At 44.5% G+C, this 16,365-nt stretch overlaps 1 protein-coding gene across 6 annotated transcripts in view; it reads left to right on the forward strand.

Annotated features, from left to right (window-relative positions):
* FBLN2 (fibulin 2) overlaps positions 1-16,365 on the forward strand; it is a 107,018-nt gene that overhangs the window by 80,695 nt on the left and 9,958 nt on the right. For all 6 annotated transcript variants that reach the window (XM_065074896.1, XM_065074899.1, XM_065074894.1 and 3 more), the window contains exons 5-11: positions 782-968; positions 2,147-2,353; positions 4,699-4,815; positions 5,282-5,383; positions 11,127-11,261; positions 13,428-13,565; positions 13,870-14,013. In XM_065074896.1, coding sequence (XP_064930968.1) covers positions 782-968; positions 2,147-2,353; positions 4,699-4,815; positions 5,282-5,383; positions 11,127-11,261; positions 13,428-13,565; positions 13,870-14,013 — 1,030 coding nt within the window. The remainder of the gene's footprint in view (positions 1-781; positions 969-2,146; positions 2,354-4,698; positions 4,816-5,281; positions 5,384-11,126; positions 11,262-13,427; positions 13,566-13,869; positions 14,014-16,365) is intronic.

A 16,365-nucleotide genomic window follows, 5' to 3' on the forward strand; every position in this document is an offset into this window, starting at 1 on the left:
AGGGGAAGGGAAGGGGAAGGGAAGGGGAAGGGAAGGGGAAGGGAAGGGGAAGGGAAGGGGAAGGGAAGGGGAAGGGAAGGGGAAGGGAAGGGGAAGGGAAGGGGAAGGGAAGGGGAAGGGAAGGGGAAGGGAAGGGGAAGGGAAGGGGAAGGGAAGGGGAAGGGAAGGGGAAGGAAAGGGGAAATGAGAGGAAAAGGGAGGAGAGGAATCATAAAATATACCCTGGCCTTGCTCTGGCCACTATCTGAACTGGGCTCTGTCCAGGGCAGTCTGATATTAGAAGGTCACAGAGGATGTGTAGGGTAGTGGTGCATCGAGGAAAGAGTCTTTACTAATGGAGATCAGGTACTGCTGATCCTCATATCCATGCAAGATATTTTCAGGTCCTTTCACATAACTTCAACAATGAACCATTTTTTTGAGATCTAATATGAAGAGCTGTAGCATTATTTTGTTTACAATGTACTATACACAGAGCAGTGGCTGTGTGCCAGAGCTACGAAGAGGTGACGTGCGGCACCGTTACCTCCTTGCATGCAAAGTTGCCAAAATCATTGTCACAGCGAGAGTTCGTGTTCAGCCTGTTGCAGTTGAGCCGTTTGTGCAGGGATGGCAAAACCAAGCACAGGGAAAGCTTTGATGTTTGCAACCATCCGCACCCTAAATGCTTTTCCAAATGCTCCGCTGCTAAAGTGCAGATCGGTTCCAGGTGTGTGTGTGGGCTCATCCCTGAAGGGGATGGTATGAAATCCTTGTCACTGACAGTCTCCTCCTGTTGCAGCAATGCTGTGATTGCTGTCATCTGGGCCTGCGACTGAGGAGCGAGGGGAAAACCTGCGAGTCCAACGTCAACCTGGGCTACCCCTGCAGCCACGTGATGCTGTCCTGCTGTGAAGGGGGAGACCACTTCATCCATCCCGAAATAAAACGGCATCCTGAGCCTTTGCCTACAGTGACGCCTGAGAAGGGTAACTGTCCATTTGTGATGCGAACGCATTGCAGATAAGGTCTCTGGCTCCCGTGGTTGTATGGGGAGGTGTTGGAAGGAGTAATGCTTGAAGAGTACAGTTGCCTTCCCCCTCAGATCAATTAAAGATTTCCTTGTTCTTAAAAAATATGTAGATATTTCTCATCCTCAAAATAAGCCTTCAGTCATTTGGAATTCATTTTTTTTTCCCTCTGAGTCACATAGTACAGAGACCTGCCACTGACTCTTAGTATGAAGCAAAGATGAAGCCGGTCATTGCCTTTGAGCAGAAGCAATCCTGAAAAGTTCTGCGTAAAGCAAATGATGAGTTTTTTCCAGATAAAGTAGTCCCGTAGATCATGATCCCAATGAAACCTGGGAATAGATATGGCAAAGGGAACATGACAAGTCTGGAGCTTGGACATCCATGCTCCCCCAGCCCAACGACAGGCTCCTTCCAGCATCACACAGGAGTCCCATGGTGACCTCCTGCCTATACTCCAGGGTTCAGGTTTTGTCCATTCCCTTCTCATGAATCAGATGTCTGTTTTCTCTCACCAACAAATGTAGGGGTTTATTTTGACCTAGCTGAGACATCACTGAGTAAGGAAGTTTGCATGGATGTGCTTGATAAAAGCTGACTGAGAAACTCGCTGAATGATTCATTTTAGTATTGCAGAAAGTCTTGTCAGTAGATGACAGGGATGGTGCCTTTGCCAGTGTCTAAGTTGGGACAGCCATGTCACTGCTCGCTGTGTCCCAGGGTGTTTGTAATGCTAACTACAGAAGTAGCCAATAAATGAATAGTGGTGTTGAAGAGAGTTTCCAAACCAACTGGATAACTTTTTCTCCTGAAATTAAAAATTCAGGGTGCTTCTTCAGTGAGGCCAATTCAGATGGAGCTTCAGTGTGGTACGTTAGTTCAAAGAACAATAGCAGTGGCGTTAGTGTCACAGCTCCCCGGGTCACCTTCTGTGGCAGTGGCTCCTGTAAAATGTCTGTCCCTCCAGACCTTCAGCACAATGGTCTTATCTTCAGGATGGGTTTCTCTTGTCCTTGGTGTAACTCTTTTGGGTAACTTTGGCTGTATCTGGAGTTTGCGGGAGCAAAAGCTCCATACTGTACAGTCCTAATGCCAAAACACCTGTTAGAGAACCAGCCAGCGTTGTCCTCTTGTAGTTTCAGAGACAGAAGATCACAATGAAGCTTTGTCCATCAGTAATGAAGCCGAACTGTCAAATAACCTTCCTGGAGACGACCTGGATGAATGTCTGCTCTATGGTGGGGAACTCTGTCAGCATTTGTGCATCAACACCGTGGGGTCCTACAAGTGTTCGTGTTTTCCAGAATTCACTTTGCAGGAGGATGGAACTAGCTGCTCTCCAGGTGAGAAAATGGGCAGGAATCACCATGTCTTTGTGCCACCTGCATTGATCTACCAAGCTTTTATTTAGTTTCTCTGGAGTTCCTGTGAGGCTTTTTATATGTTTTGATGCATGGACATTTTCCATAGAAATTGGACAGGTTAATAATGTAAAGACAAACAACCATTTAGGAAACTTAATTATGCTTAATTTTAATGCATTGGTGCCATGAGATCAGGGTGGTATTGAATATGTTCAAATCAAGACTGTTTTCACTTTTCAGAAGAGGATTTGTAAAGGTTGTTAATGAAATACTGTTTCTTCTTAGAGTCGTTTGTACTTCACTTTCCTTTAGCTGAACTTTACTCAGTTCAGCCAGGCAGCATTGCTTCCTGAACTTTGATTTTTATCTAAAATCATTAACATCTTTCAGTGATACAAAATCTAAATAAATCTAGTGTGGTGGGAAGTCATGAAAAGCAAGTCTATTGTGGTGTAATTGTTTTGATGTCTGGAGTTCTCCAATGGCCAGATTCCAAATCAGATAACCCAAAAAGTTGAAACCTTATATTAGTTACAAGTGCTCTCAGTTATTTAACAAGCAAAATAAGTGTTGCCATCCAGTGACCAAATTCCTTAGGTTTCACATACTTTCTGCCCAAGCCAAATAATGAGCTTTCATTATGTCGCTCTTCTCAACATGATGTTACAGCGCTTACATCCATAATGCGTTTGACAGTGTTTCTGTGGCAGCTGTTTGCTCCGTTGTTTTTATTAAAGTTCTGGGGAAGGAGCCTAATCCAGAAGAGGTAAAGAAAACGATTCTTGTTTTAGGACTGAAAAATGTGGCTTGGTCGTTCACCTGGAGCATGTGTGTGTTTGCTTTGCTTGGCTTCTCCCACAACCCGAAGTGCGGATTTGGGTGAATGGACCCGGTTCCTGTGCAGTCGGTGTTCCGGGCAGCTCTGCCGGGGCGTGCACAGGGATCTGCTGAGCTCACCAGGGGATTGTGGCGAGAGTCGGGGCCTGTGAGATGTCTGGAGCAAAGAGCACAGCTTGGACGGGTCGCTACCCGCGGTCTGGAGTGCTGGGTCCTCTGAGAGGCGAGGGAGGTGGCACCTCACGTGCCACCCGTGGCTGACACCTGCCCTCTGCATGGCCATGCCAAACATCGGCCTCTTATTTCTCATTTTTCCCTTGTGTACGTGCACATCTCCGTCGTGGTCTCCACATGGAGACCTATGCCAGACAGTTTTACATCTCATACTATTGGTAATTTTTACTCCTGCGATTAGCTGTAATGCGTTTGTATCTCTTCCTGTCCCAGTACATTTCCTGCTCTTTGCTGGATCATGAATGTTTTTGTATTTAACTTTCGTGTTTTAAAATGTGTCACACTTCTTCATGAGGCTTGGGCAAGGTGATGTTCTTGCAGTGGCCAAGGAGAAAGCGCATACATTGATGAAACTTCGAAAACTGCTTCTCACTTCCCTGTTTTCTCTCTGCGGAAATCATTCAGGCTATGCCACAAGCAGGTGACTTTTATTTGCTTCTGTGTCATAGTCCATTGTACGTCTGTGATTTTATTTTTTCCCCAAATGAATCCCTGTTTTTCCATACCCCAAACCTTTACTGCATTCACACGTAGCCATTTAATGTTTTCAGTGTTTGGTGGCTCATGCTTTGCTCCAGGTGACACTTGTAATCAGATCAGTGGGAATGGGACACATCCATCTTAAGGAAGAATTTAGCCTTATGGATTTAGGCTTCTCTTTTGATGATATTGGTAACCTGGATTAATCTGATTGATGTAACAGAGCTGCTTTATATTTTTTTAACTGTTCTGATACCTTTAACATTACTGTTTGTTGAAAATCTTAATGACAGAGAGCAGCTGTCATGTTTTCCACTTGGCTAGATAAAAGCCATTCCAGAGTATCCCGTGCTTGTAGAGGTGAGTGTCTGCTTTTCGTCTGTGTTCAAATAGGATGTACAGAATAGGTTTAAAGACTTGTTTGGGGTCCAGCTTTTTTTTCATCATACACCGAATGAAAGGCAGCCAATTTCTAATACGGCAGCATTTAAAAAAAATAAAATTAACACTTTCTGGTTGATTCATTAGGTGTTGCAATATTTAAAGCTCCCTCATCTGTATCCATGGCGTCTGTGAGTGTCGCCATTAGCACACAGCACAGTTTCATATCAAGCAGATGGCAACTTTGAAACCTCCGTTCAGGGACAGTTGTCTGGGTCACCAAAACGTTTCCTCCTACAGAGCACCATGGAGCAGGATGAGGGATGCCTGCCGTGGGTGTCTGCTGGAGATGACGCTGTCCCTGACCCGTCTCTGCATCGCTTGCCTTACAGATCCTGACAGGGCACAGGTGACAAGGCTGGAAGCAGAAGCCACCGTCCCTCCGCCAGCCTCTCCTTCTCAGCCTCTTCTCATCGTGTCCTTACAAGAAGAGCTGGATAAGTGTAAAGGTACGTTGGAGGTGCAAACCGCAGATGAGTGAGGAACGTTTAGAGAGCTGGAATAAAATTTCACCCATCCCTTCACCAGTCTGATTTCAGTGCACATCCTTATTTTGTTACCTCTGGCATAAGGCTGAGCAATTGTCAAGGGCAAGCTGAGGAAGCAATGTGAGGCTCTGCTCTGATTCCAGAGGCTCTGCTCTGATTCCAGGGTTAGTGCACACCTGCTATTTAGTTTAGGATAAGCAGTGCAGCTGTGCAGCAAAATGTGAACAATACAGGTAGGAGTGGCACAGGTGTGTTTCTGTGTAATTGGAGGGTTGTAAGTAGTGATTAGGGCTGCCCAGACAGGTTGTTTACAAACTGCATTCCCCATTGCCTAAACTGGAATTGCATTTGGATGACCTGGAGGTTTGTAACTTCAGCTCATCTGTGTTGTGAATGCTAATGTATTTTGCAACTTTGCTTTGTTTAGATAATGGCCCCTGCAAGCACATCTGCAGCGTTGTGGAAGGAAACGTTGTGTGCTCTTGTTTGTCTGGATACACGATCATGGCTGATGGGACTTCTTGTGAAGGTAAGGGGTGGGGGTTCACCACAGAGACATGGTTGTAGCGCTTTTATATCTTATACCCCGAGGTGTTTCTCTAAGGGTTGCTTATTTTCAGCATTGTGAATTGCAAGGGGCGGTACAGAGAACATTTGGCAGAGGAACTGCCAAATGTGCCAGTTGCACCAGGGGAGGTTTAGATTGGGTATTTTTATTTATTTATTTATTATTTTCTTCCTGGAAAGGGTTGTGAAGCACCCCAACAGGCTGCCCAGGGCAGTGGTTGAGTCAGCATCCCTGGAGACGTTTGAAAGATGTGTAGGTGAGGTTCTTAGGAACGTGGGTTAGTGTTAGGTTCATGGTTGGACTTTATGATGTTGAGGGTGTCTTCCAACCAAAATAACTCTGTGATTCCATGATTCTACGAAATCTGCTTCACAGATAACTCCTGGGGGACCTCAGGTGAAGGCAGGCCTGGGTTTGTGCTCTTTCCCTCTGACATTTGGGAATGTTGTTCAGCCCTCTTGGCTTCCCGTCCCACTAGGGTTCCTCCCCAGTGTCTGTCCACACAGCTATGGGCACGCAGCCTTTCTTCTGAGAAGGGCAGCAGCTGGCAGGACGTGGGCACGTTTTCTGGCCTGAGGAACCCCCTCAGAGCGACAGCTCTGCCCTGTCACCCCTTTGGTTTGTTTTATTCCTGCTTGCCTTGAAGACCTGAATTCAATGAGGCTTCACCGCTACGATGAATGTGCCATTGCGGGCCAGGCCAGCTCCATGGGATTCAGTCGATGCTGAAGCACCATGATGAGCAGTGAATGCCAAAGCTGCATCATGGTTGTTTACACTGTATACATTTTAAATGGATGTGTTTATGATACGTTTTCCCAGGAAAGATTTGGGGGTTTGAAGCAATACCCTGTGACATACCTTAATTATAAATCTATAAGTGTGGGAGCACTAACAGCCAGTAGTGAAATTCAACAGAAGCTTCTGATGCTCAGAATTGCTCACAAGTGATCCACATCCTTCTTCATTTCAGATCTTATTGAGTAACGAATAATTTTTGTGAAATTCCAGATGGTCTGTGAAGAAGATGGGAATGTGATATCACCAGATCAAACATTCACTGTGCGTTGCTTACTCAAGTGTGGTGGAAGCTAATTTGATTAATTAATGTCAGAATCAAAAGGGGCATTTCAAGGCAGTTGTTTTCCTACAGGAGGTGAAGAAAGTAGTGGGTTTAAATTGTAGAAGGGCATGTTTATAATCTATATTAAAGTAGGTGGTTGATGGTAAGGGTGGTGGTGCACTGAAACAACTTTCCTGCAGAGTCTGCATTGCCTCTGTGTGACCACAGAGGTTTTAAGAACGGCTCTTTCTGAAATGACAAAAGCGTAGGGGTGCGAGCAAGGACTAGATAATCTCAGAGAGTTTATTCCAGCGCTATTTTCTGTGTAGCACTGTATGTATCATAGCACCGTGCTGATGTGGGAGCTCAAACACACCTCATTCAGACATCTCCAGCATGAAAGAAGCGTTGTTTCCTTTCAGAAATGGTTCTAAGGGAATTCTGGGGTTTGCTTTTGGTTGCAACATGTCGATGCGGATTTGGATGAGTGCCTCACAGGTGCTCACGCTTGTTCCAGAGGACAATTATGTGTGAACACACTGGGATCATTCAGCTGTGTCAACCACAGAGTGATCTGTGCAGAGGGCTTTATATTCCGCAGGCACGGGGAATGTGTTGGTAAGATGATCGGTATAAGCTGTTCACCACAGCAGCATCATTCTTCATGCTCTGCAGTGCATTTAAACCATTTGTGCTAAAAGGCTCTCTGGCCATCCTTGCATATGACATTTCAATATGAGTTAGTAAAAACACATGTGCAGCATTTGCTCAGCCACTTACCATCAGCAGTTGTATGCTATTTGGCTTTTTCCCTAGCAATACATTCTCAGGATACATATAACTTTGTGCAAAAGTCATAAAAGTTCCTAGGCATGATGGCCACAGCGGCGCTGCTGACTGTTAAACCGAGCTAAGAAAACACAGCAGTTGATCTCTGTGGACAGTGTCAATACCACCCCATCCCCAGACATCATGAAACAACAAAACTTCATAAATACAGCTCAAGAATTCTGCCTAAGTCCGAGCAGCGGAAAAGATCCATTCCAAAGTGATGGAATGTTAAAATTCAGATTAGTCCTTTGTTGATTCTGGCACAGACTTCTTTGTGTAAAAGTCAAAGATGCATCATAATTCTGCTGTATCATCTCTGCTATTTAAATTTGTATAAGAAACCAATCTGTTTTTACAAGTGTATTTATGAGGATTTAATTTGCTTCAAACAGCCAAGGCCTGAGCTTATGAAGTGGTTTCTATTTGAGGTGCTTTCCTAGAGGCAGGTTTAGGAGTGTTGTGTGCTGATGCCTGGGAAAACAGACGCGGAGAGCTCTGGTCATTCACGAAAGCAGCAGCACCTGTGACTGTAATGTCACGTGTAAACACATTCACCTTCTTCCACCCCTGTGCTCTCCCTCCATTTATAACATTGTTTTTCTGACCATCACGGCTTAGGTGATGTTCTTTCAAAGTTCTATGATCACATCTTATTAATGAGCATCGTGAGAGAATGAGCAGGAAATTTATTCAGTGTCATAGTTCAGAGCAGAAATGTGATTTACTGTTTTCTTGGGTTTTCCTTAAATTGTCGAAATTGGATTTTGTTATTATTTATTTGTTCTGAAATCAGAGATTCTGCTAAGCATGGGAAATTAGTAGAATTATTTAGTGTAAATTAAATGGCTGGGAGAGCAGCACTGGAGCGAGAGCTGCCTTTACAGAGGAGATAGCAGGTTGTGAGAAGGCGATACTCGCAGTTGGCCCGTCTGGTGTGTCGGCGCTTTCCTGAGCCTGCTGCAGGTCCCCGCTTTCTGCTCCTGAAAACCTCACTCCTCAACCCCCTGATGTTCCTCCTGGACTATGCGGTAGGGATATATCTACCCTTTTCTACATTTCCCAGGGGAGTTCTGAAACGAAATGAATGCGTGTTTGTCAGCACCTTTGGCAGAAGGTGCTATACAAATGCCAAGTGTATTCACTTTTATTCACTTTCTTTCTCTCCTGTCCTCTACCGCGTGACATTATAACGGAGTTTTATTGTGGCTGGTATAAGATAAACCTCAGGCATTGCTCATTTGTAAAGCTAAAAGATCCTCTTCTCCCTCAGTAAATAACAAACCTCTGTATTTCTCTAATGCAAGTCAGGTTTTTACAGGTATCCTTGTAAATAATCTAGAAAACTCTGCAGCTTCTCTTCCTTTTGGAGCAGATAGACCCTGAGTGCTCCCTGCTCACGCTCTGTGTGTGGAGCCTGCACGATATTTGCTGTATGTACCATTTTTCCTCCTCTCCAGTGGAGGGGGAAGCCACGGCCACGCGGGGGGTTTCTGTTTTGTTGAACTGTCCCATTGCAGCCGTATTAGCCCCAGGTTTCCCTTCTCTAGCCTGACTGCTTTTGTGCCTTGTCCTGAGCCATCTCAAACACCACGAGGAAAGCTTTGGTCATTTGTTTGCAAATGATTGTCGGTTTAGTGATGCTACTCCGTGCATATTTTAGGGACAGGAGTAAGAAGACTGTAATCCCAGGTACACTCGAGCAGATATCCCGAATTCCTGAAAGCCAACCATGCGCAGTGGAGAGTCACCAGCTGTTTCAATAGCTTGTACACGCCAGCTTTGTGTAACTTAGTGAGCAGATATTAAAATGTCTTAAGCTTGAAAATCCATGTTCTCCAGAGACAGGAGCTGGGGGTTTTTGCTGCGGATTGCTTTTCCCGGTGACGTTCAGGCAAAGCCATCACCACCACCCACGTGCACGCTCTGCTTTGCTGCTCCCATCTACATTTTCCCTCCTGCAGCGTGAGCACTAAGTGGTCGTTTTATTGCTGAACCGTAGGGACGGTTTGTGAGCGCGGGATGGGCGGCTGCAAAATAACAACGGCCCTAAATAACACAGATGTATTCCAGAGACCAAATAGAGCTGAAGTAATTCGAAGAGAGTAGATTTCTCAAAAATTAACTGTATCACTTGTTTGCAACTGAATTATTTTCCCTCTTCTTCCTGTTATTTTATACAGATAATCTTGCCCTACCTCACAGTCTCAGTTCTGTTGGCCGAACGCTGCAGCTGGTCCAGCGTTGGGATTTAAATTTGTTTCAAGCTGAACCCATAACTCATCTTTTTCCTGGTGCTCTGTCAAGCATCTTGCTGCCTTGTGGATTTGGTTTCCTGTCCTGAGCAGAGACGGGTTGTGGGTGCTCTTGGTTTTATGAATAATCAACAGGGAGAAAAAAGCAGAGAGAGGTTGCACTGTTAAATAAAATTTACCCCAGCACAAACCGAAAATTCTGCAGGTAATCCTCCCGTTCCCTTGGTTTTCATTCCCTCAAATCTGTTCTGGCCAGTTCTACTTGTTTTCTCAAGTACTTAGAAATTTGAAAATGAAGTAAAAAAGTGCCAACAAAACATGAAATTATATTAGGTATTTTTTTCTCCATGAAACCTTAACCTTCTTCTTACCTGTTTACACCTGCTAATTGGGTGGAATCCTACATTATTTGGAGCGTATTTCAGACAAAAGTGCCTTCCTCCCAGTGGCTCCTTTGACACTGTGCTGAGCTGGTTTAAGTTCATATGATGCCGTGTAGCACTGACAGTTTGTTTATATGGGAAAGCTCTTTGTGGTTTGCAAGAGGAGATAAACTCAGGTCCATGAGGGGCAGCAATGGATCTGCTGCTTTACTTATCTGGGAACGAGGTTCTACAGCCCAGAGGAAAATCTGATTTGAACAATACTTGCTGTATTGTGTAGTATGAGAACAGCTCCATGTGCAGAGGAGCTGGATGATTGGTAGTCGTTATGGTCACATTTGGCTTTCGTTAGCTCTAAAAATACTTCTTGGCTTTATATAGAACTGTGAGCGTGTAAGATTTTGTGGAGAATGGCAAGAAAGTTTCTGTTCCAATCTCTGTCCTTATTGTTGCTTGTATTTGCTCTTCGTGGTATTCCTAGCTTTCATATTAAAATAAGCAAAACCTGAATTTGAGGTTATTTTGTTCAAGCCTATCAAAATGTATAATTTTAAAGGTGTGGCATATTCCTTTCCAAATGGTGTCCTGCATTCCGCAATCCGCTAGTTCAGTGGGTTTTTTTTTTTTGAAAGAACCTTTCTGCACCTCCACCTGTTGAAACCAGATCTCTTTGAAGATTTAAGCACAAATTTAGGAGCTTGGTTGAGCTTCAGGATTCCTCTCGGCACCTTTTCCTGCATATCCAGTTCTGCTGACACGTTCCCTGGGTGATGAGGGTGTTGGGTGGCTCCAGTTCCACACCAGCAGGACCGAGAGCTGCTAACGAGCAAGGGGCATTAATCACATTCTCATTCACTTGTTTGGGAGGTTTCTGTCCAGTGAAACAGAAGCTGGTTCTCAGTCCTCTGCCCACCCTGTGTTTAATCAGTTCTGTCCACCCCTTGTCCACAGTGCCTGCACCCAGGAAATCTCCCTGCGATTTGTGTCTCGAGTTACTCTCTATTAACAACAGATCTGGAATTAAAAAGCCTTCATCAGAACACCGTGGCGAAGTATATTGACTACCTTTTGGAAGAAATGGTTTCCCTTGAGCTCTTGACTCCTTCCCAAAGAGCAGGAAGAGGCAGATCACTTGATAAACACGTTGCACTGAACTGTTTAACCATTTCTTGTAGATGTGAACGAATGCGTAACAGATACGCACAGCTGCCAGCGGGGAGAGCACTGCGTCAACACCGTGGGGTCCTTCAGGTGTCTGCAGGAGCTGAGCTGTCAGCCCGGGTATGAACTCAAGGATGGAGAATGCGTTGGTAAGACAGGTGTTCTTCAGCTGGTGCAATTGCTGTCGAAGGGAAGGGAAGGGAAGGGAAGGGAAGGGAAGGGAAGGGAAGGGAAGGGAAGGGAAGGGAAGGGAAGGGAAGGGAAGGGAAGGGAAGGGAAGGGAAGGGAAGGGAAGGGAAGGGAAGGGAAGGGAAGGGAAGGGAAGGGAAGGGAAGGGAAGGATTTTATTGCTGCTGGTTTGTGATATCAGGGTTGTAATTAAAAAAAAGCAGATCATCATGGAAATTTTTGGCTTCATAGGCCCCTTCTGTACATTCACTTATTGGAAATATTTGCCAGCGATAACTATAAATTATTTGGAAAATGGATGTAACCTTCTGAATTAGGATCTACCCTGGGTTTAAGGGGTGAGAGAGAGCTCACTGATGGAGAATTCGTGTTACGCTCCTCTGCCTAGCTCTGCTTTTCTCCTGGGGCTCGCTCAGTCCGTCCTTCCTGTGTTTAGGAGGTCTGTCTGCATTTATTTACATCTGGAATGGCCATGGGGTTAAGCAGTTATTTATTCTTCATTGCCCCCACTCTCGGTCTGTCCGAGGTCCAATGGAGAAGGTGAGCTCGGCCGTCACGGCATTGCCCAAGTCGCTCTGCAGCACAGGAGTGTGCAAGGGACACGTGTCCTGCATTCCAGGGCAGAACTCGCTGTTATTTACTCCTGTATTTTTACACAAATAGTTTCCTGACAGCTGGAGTAAGAGATGCCTAAGGAAGGAACTTAGCTCTTGATATATAACGTAAGGTTATAGAATAGAAACGATCGGAAATCTCACTTTATACACAGCTGTCATAAGTAAATCTTGGTTTACTCGAAGAGGCTGTTTGTGAACATCTTGTTCTTTTGTCCGGTTTTATAGCATTTCCACCATTTATTGCTAATCTAAATTGCTTTCTAGTCTTAAAGTTAGATAATAACAGATTATAAAATTTACAAACTCTTGTGAAGTAGCCTTTAAATTAATGGCTTATAAGAAAGACTAAAATGCCGACAGATAACCAGTGAATTTGCAGAGGTTTACAAAATACACAATTCCACATTTTTCTTTGTCTCAGTGTACGAATATGGTAGGAAGAGTTATGAATACAGTATCTTGTGGGAGACTGGTGAAATTCCCTTGTGGCATTACCATTTAATTGTGGAGTTAGAATAGAAGTGCCAGCCGCTCTCCTCCCGCCCGCAGGAGTGGGGACTCCTCAGCTCTGGAGATTCCCCTGTTTGTCTTTATCCTTTAGTAAAGATGTTCAGCTCAGGGAGTGTTCTCAGGAGCCAGCGTTTGTCACAGCAGTATTTGGAAAGAGTTTTAGTAACTGAATTTTAAACATGTTTAGAGCTGAAGTCTGTTCTTAGGTGGGGTTTCTTCATCTGGAAAATGGAAGCGATGCCACTATACCAGCTGATCAGTTGCTCAACACGGATCAGTCGAGTGTAAATGGATAAGTTTGAACCTTGCAGGACATGTTTTCAGTGTGCCTAGAGAGCAAGCACCAAGTTGGTCAATGTCATTTGAAAACAAGTTCATATACATAATAAAAACTGAGAAAGCTGCATTGAGCTCTGGCTGCAGAGTAAGGAAAAAAAGCAACATTTGTTACCGATGTTCCTACCCCTCATTCAGACTTTCTTCAGAATAGTTTTCCGAGTTGAATAAGTGTTTGTTCTGTGTATGTAAGTACATCTGTGCCCATGTACACAGTGAGATCCCGGCCCTGTTAACGTGAGGTGCCCTGTTAATATCAACTTCAGTGCAGGTCACTTTCTACCTAGAATTCCTGAGGTACAGAAGGAATAAGAGACCATTTTGCTTTTGAGGAACGGTACACGCTTTATTATGTGTACCCTATTCCTCGTTTTATTTGGGGTACTTAGGATTTTGAATGTTTCAGTATTTGTGGCTCATAAGAGATGCTGTGAACAAAGCAGCAGGAACCTGAATTGAATTTGCGGCAGGACCTGACACGTTCTGAAGCCCACGCTGAAGTGGGTGTCCAAGAACAAACACGCCTAAACCTCCAATTTCCCATAGGCAGCGCTGAGTGTCCGCTTTAAATAATGTTTCCTAACGTCCTCCCTGAGAAGTCGCGAAGATTACTGAAGGTTACAGCTCAACCAGTCACAATTTGGTGTTTTGATCTATCAACAGATATTGATGAATGCGAGAGAGGAACTCACAGTTGTAAAGTAAACTTTGTTTGTCAGAATACAGAAGGGTCGTTCTACTGCGAGTCAAAGCAGCGCTGCATGGATGGGTTTTTACAAGACCCTGAGGGAAACTGTGTTGGTAAGTGTGAGCAGCAAGATGTTTGTTGTGTGTGCAGCACCGCCAGCCAGCTCCTGTTCTTTTTAGCCTGCCCAAGGGGTGCATACTGACCACGTGTAGTTTTCCTGCTGTGAATTTAATTTAAACATTGCTGTCCTTTTCAAGATACGCGTGCTTACATATTGAATTTGTAAGAGTTAGCACAGCAGACTTATCTTTGCAGCACAAGAAATTGAAAAGAAGGAAAAGAAGTGACAGCTGGAAGAAAACAGACCAGAAAGGTTAAATAGCTTCTCTTACTATGCTAATTCATTTTCTTCACCAGATATTAATGAATGCACATCTCTCCCCGAGCCGTGTAAACCAGGATTCAACTGCATCAACACCGTCGGGTCTTACACCTGCCAGAGGAACACGCTGACGTGCAGCAGAGGCTACCACTCCAACGAGGAGGGGACCCGATGCGTCGGTAAGGGCCGGTCCAGTGGCTGCTCGGGTGCCCTCTCAGACAAAAAAGTACATTTCAGTTCTAAAAAGAGGTTTTGCGTTGCCTCCAGAGTCCTAAGTTCCTGCGAGGACAGGGAATTTGCTGTGTGTTTGCTGTCCTGGCTGCTCAGTGACGCTGCGCTGGTGTCTCGCTGTTGCCTGCGGTCCCTCGGTGCGCCCGGTGACACCGGGTTTGGCTGCATGTGGCATTTACTGGCTTCCACTCTGAAGTGGATGTGATTTAGTTAATATTTAACCTCATGCTGTCAGAGAAAGCCATGGTCCATTGCTGGTTTTTACACTGTAAGTGATATGATGTGAAGCGTGGGATGCAGCAAACAAGAACCACTGGGTTTGTGGATCGCGAGAGCAGCGCTCAGTGGGTGTTCTCTGCTGCTCGCCATTCACACCCACCGGTGTGTATGGTTAGGATCCGTTCTTCCTTTGTGAAAAGAACGTTGAAATATTCATATAGGCTGGCACACAGCTCGCTACTGATTTGTATTTGTTCCTCTGCGTTTGTAGAGTTAGCAACTCAATAGCAGATTTCAGCTCTTGTGAGCGTTTGTTCTGCAAATGAGCACACGAGGCACAAAGGAACTGAGCGCTTGGTCCTTGGTGCCAGGCGGGACTGGCTGTGCATTTTTGAATTCCCTGTGTTCTGTGTTACATGAAATACGAAACTGTAAAACAATGGCAGGGAAAAAAAGACGACAAATCAGTATTTGTTTACTGATGATATCCTAATAATTCCTACTTATGTTCCCTTTCAATAAAAAGAAGGATGACAAAATGAAAAATAGATATACTTTTGTAATGCTACAGGTGGGTGGAAGCCATGTCAGTCACAGCTGGCAACCAGTAGCGAAAAATAGCAGTATAGCTGCAAGATCCATTTCCACATAAATTTCTGCATTCTCCCTTTTGCTCTTGATTACGCTGCATCTCCCTTCATGATTTTCCCCCAGGACTATCCAGACAATGCACAGCCACTGGGGAATATCTGGAAGTAGCAGAAGATGTGGACAATTTATGTTTGTAACTGAGGAAATTGAGAAACCATCCTAATACGGCTCTAGGGGGTTGTGCTTTGTACATTTGGGACACAGTAGTGCGGTCTCATTTGCTGCCTTGTTATACAGCAGCCTGAGATGTTTTGGCTGTTACAAAGGGAAGCTCCGGAAGTCCTGTCTCAGCTCTTCGGCTGGTTTCCATCAGCCCTGTTTCAGCAGAGCCCGCTGGCTCAGGTGCGTTTGCACCATCAGGCACACGGTGGCCCTGAAATGGTTTATAGAGTTACTGCCGTTGCCAACATCTCCAGAAATGCCATTGTTTCCAAATTCAGCGGTCATCACCGAGCAGCTCGAGTGTCCTGGCTGTAGTGCTAACGGCCTTTGTTTACCAACCCTGTGAAAGGCTGGGGCAAATTCTGTTCCTAAATTTCAAACTGATGATTTATAGGGAGAATCCAGCATATTTTGCCCAGTTGTTCCTCAAAGACAGTGACTGTGTGCAAATGTGTGAGAGGAGGAAATTGTCATTATTCATACAGCATTTATGTCTTTAAAGTGTGATGAGGTAGCACAATGTGTTCTAATTACTGGTGACACTTTGTATGACTGACAATGCTTTTCAGGAGTGGGTATAAGGAAACTTATCTAGTCTGATTTTGGGAAAACAAATGTTTAACATCAATCGGTGAGTTCTCTGGCTTTGCTCTGTGCACTCTGCAGTCTATATCTTTTGGTATTTTTGTGGTATGAATTTCTTTAATAGGCAGAGTTCATGGAGAAGAAGAAAGAGAAGCATATGGTCCTAATTTCCTTTCTATGATAAAGACTAGTTTCCTTACAGGATTACAATAGCTAATTAGATTCCTGCTTCAGATTTATTCCTAGTAGTAAATACATCAGCTGCACATGTTTCTCCAGAACTACACTGCTTACAACAGGGATGTCAAACTCTTAGGAGTAGTTACCTTTATACAGGCCTAAAATTCCATGTAGTCCTTTGAAGGCAACCACAAGGTGATGCGGTCCCCGGTGAAAATGAGTCTGACACACCTGGTTTAGAGGATTCATCTCTCTTCAAAAGGTTTATATGATCTGATTTAGCAAATGAGTTATTAAACACTAGTTCTTACATTCATTTAACTGAAAGCCACTCCAGCTGTCCTGAAATATAGCACACTGCTGATGGTATAATGCTCTAGAACTAATTAAAGTCTGAAAGCAATTGAATATTTGATTTTGGACAAACTAATGGAATGGTGCACACATGAAATCATTGCAAATAAAACTGCTACCTTACAAATTTGTACCTGCATTAGAAACGT

This window comes from Columba livia, chromosome 10 (assembly GCF_036013475.1).
Source record: "Columba livia isolate bColLiv1 breed racing homer chromosome 10, bColLiv1.pat.W.v2, whole genome shotgun sequence".
Classification (NCBI taxonomy): Eukaryota; Metazoa; Chordata; class Aves; order Columbiformes; family Columbidae; genus Columba; species Columba livia.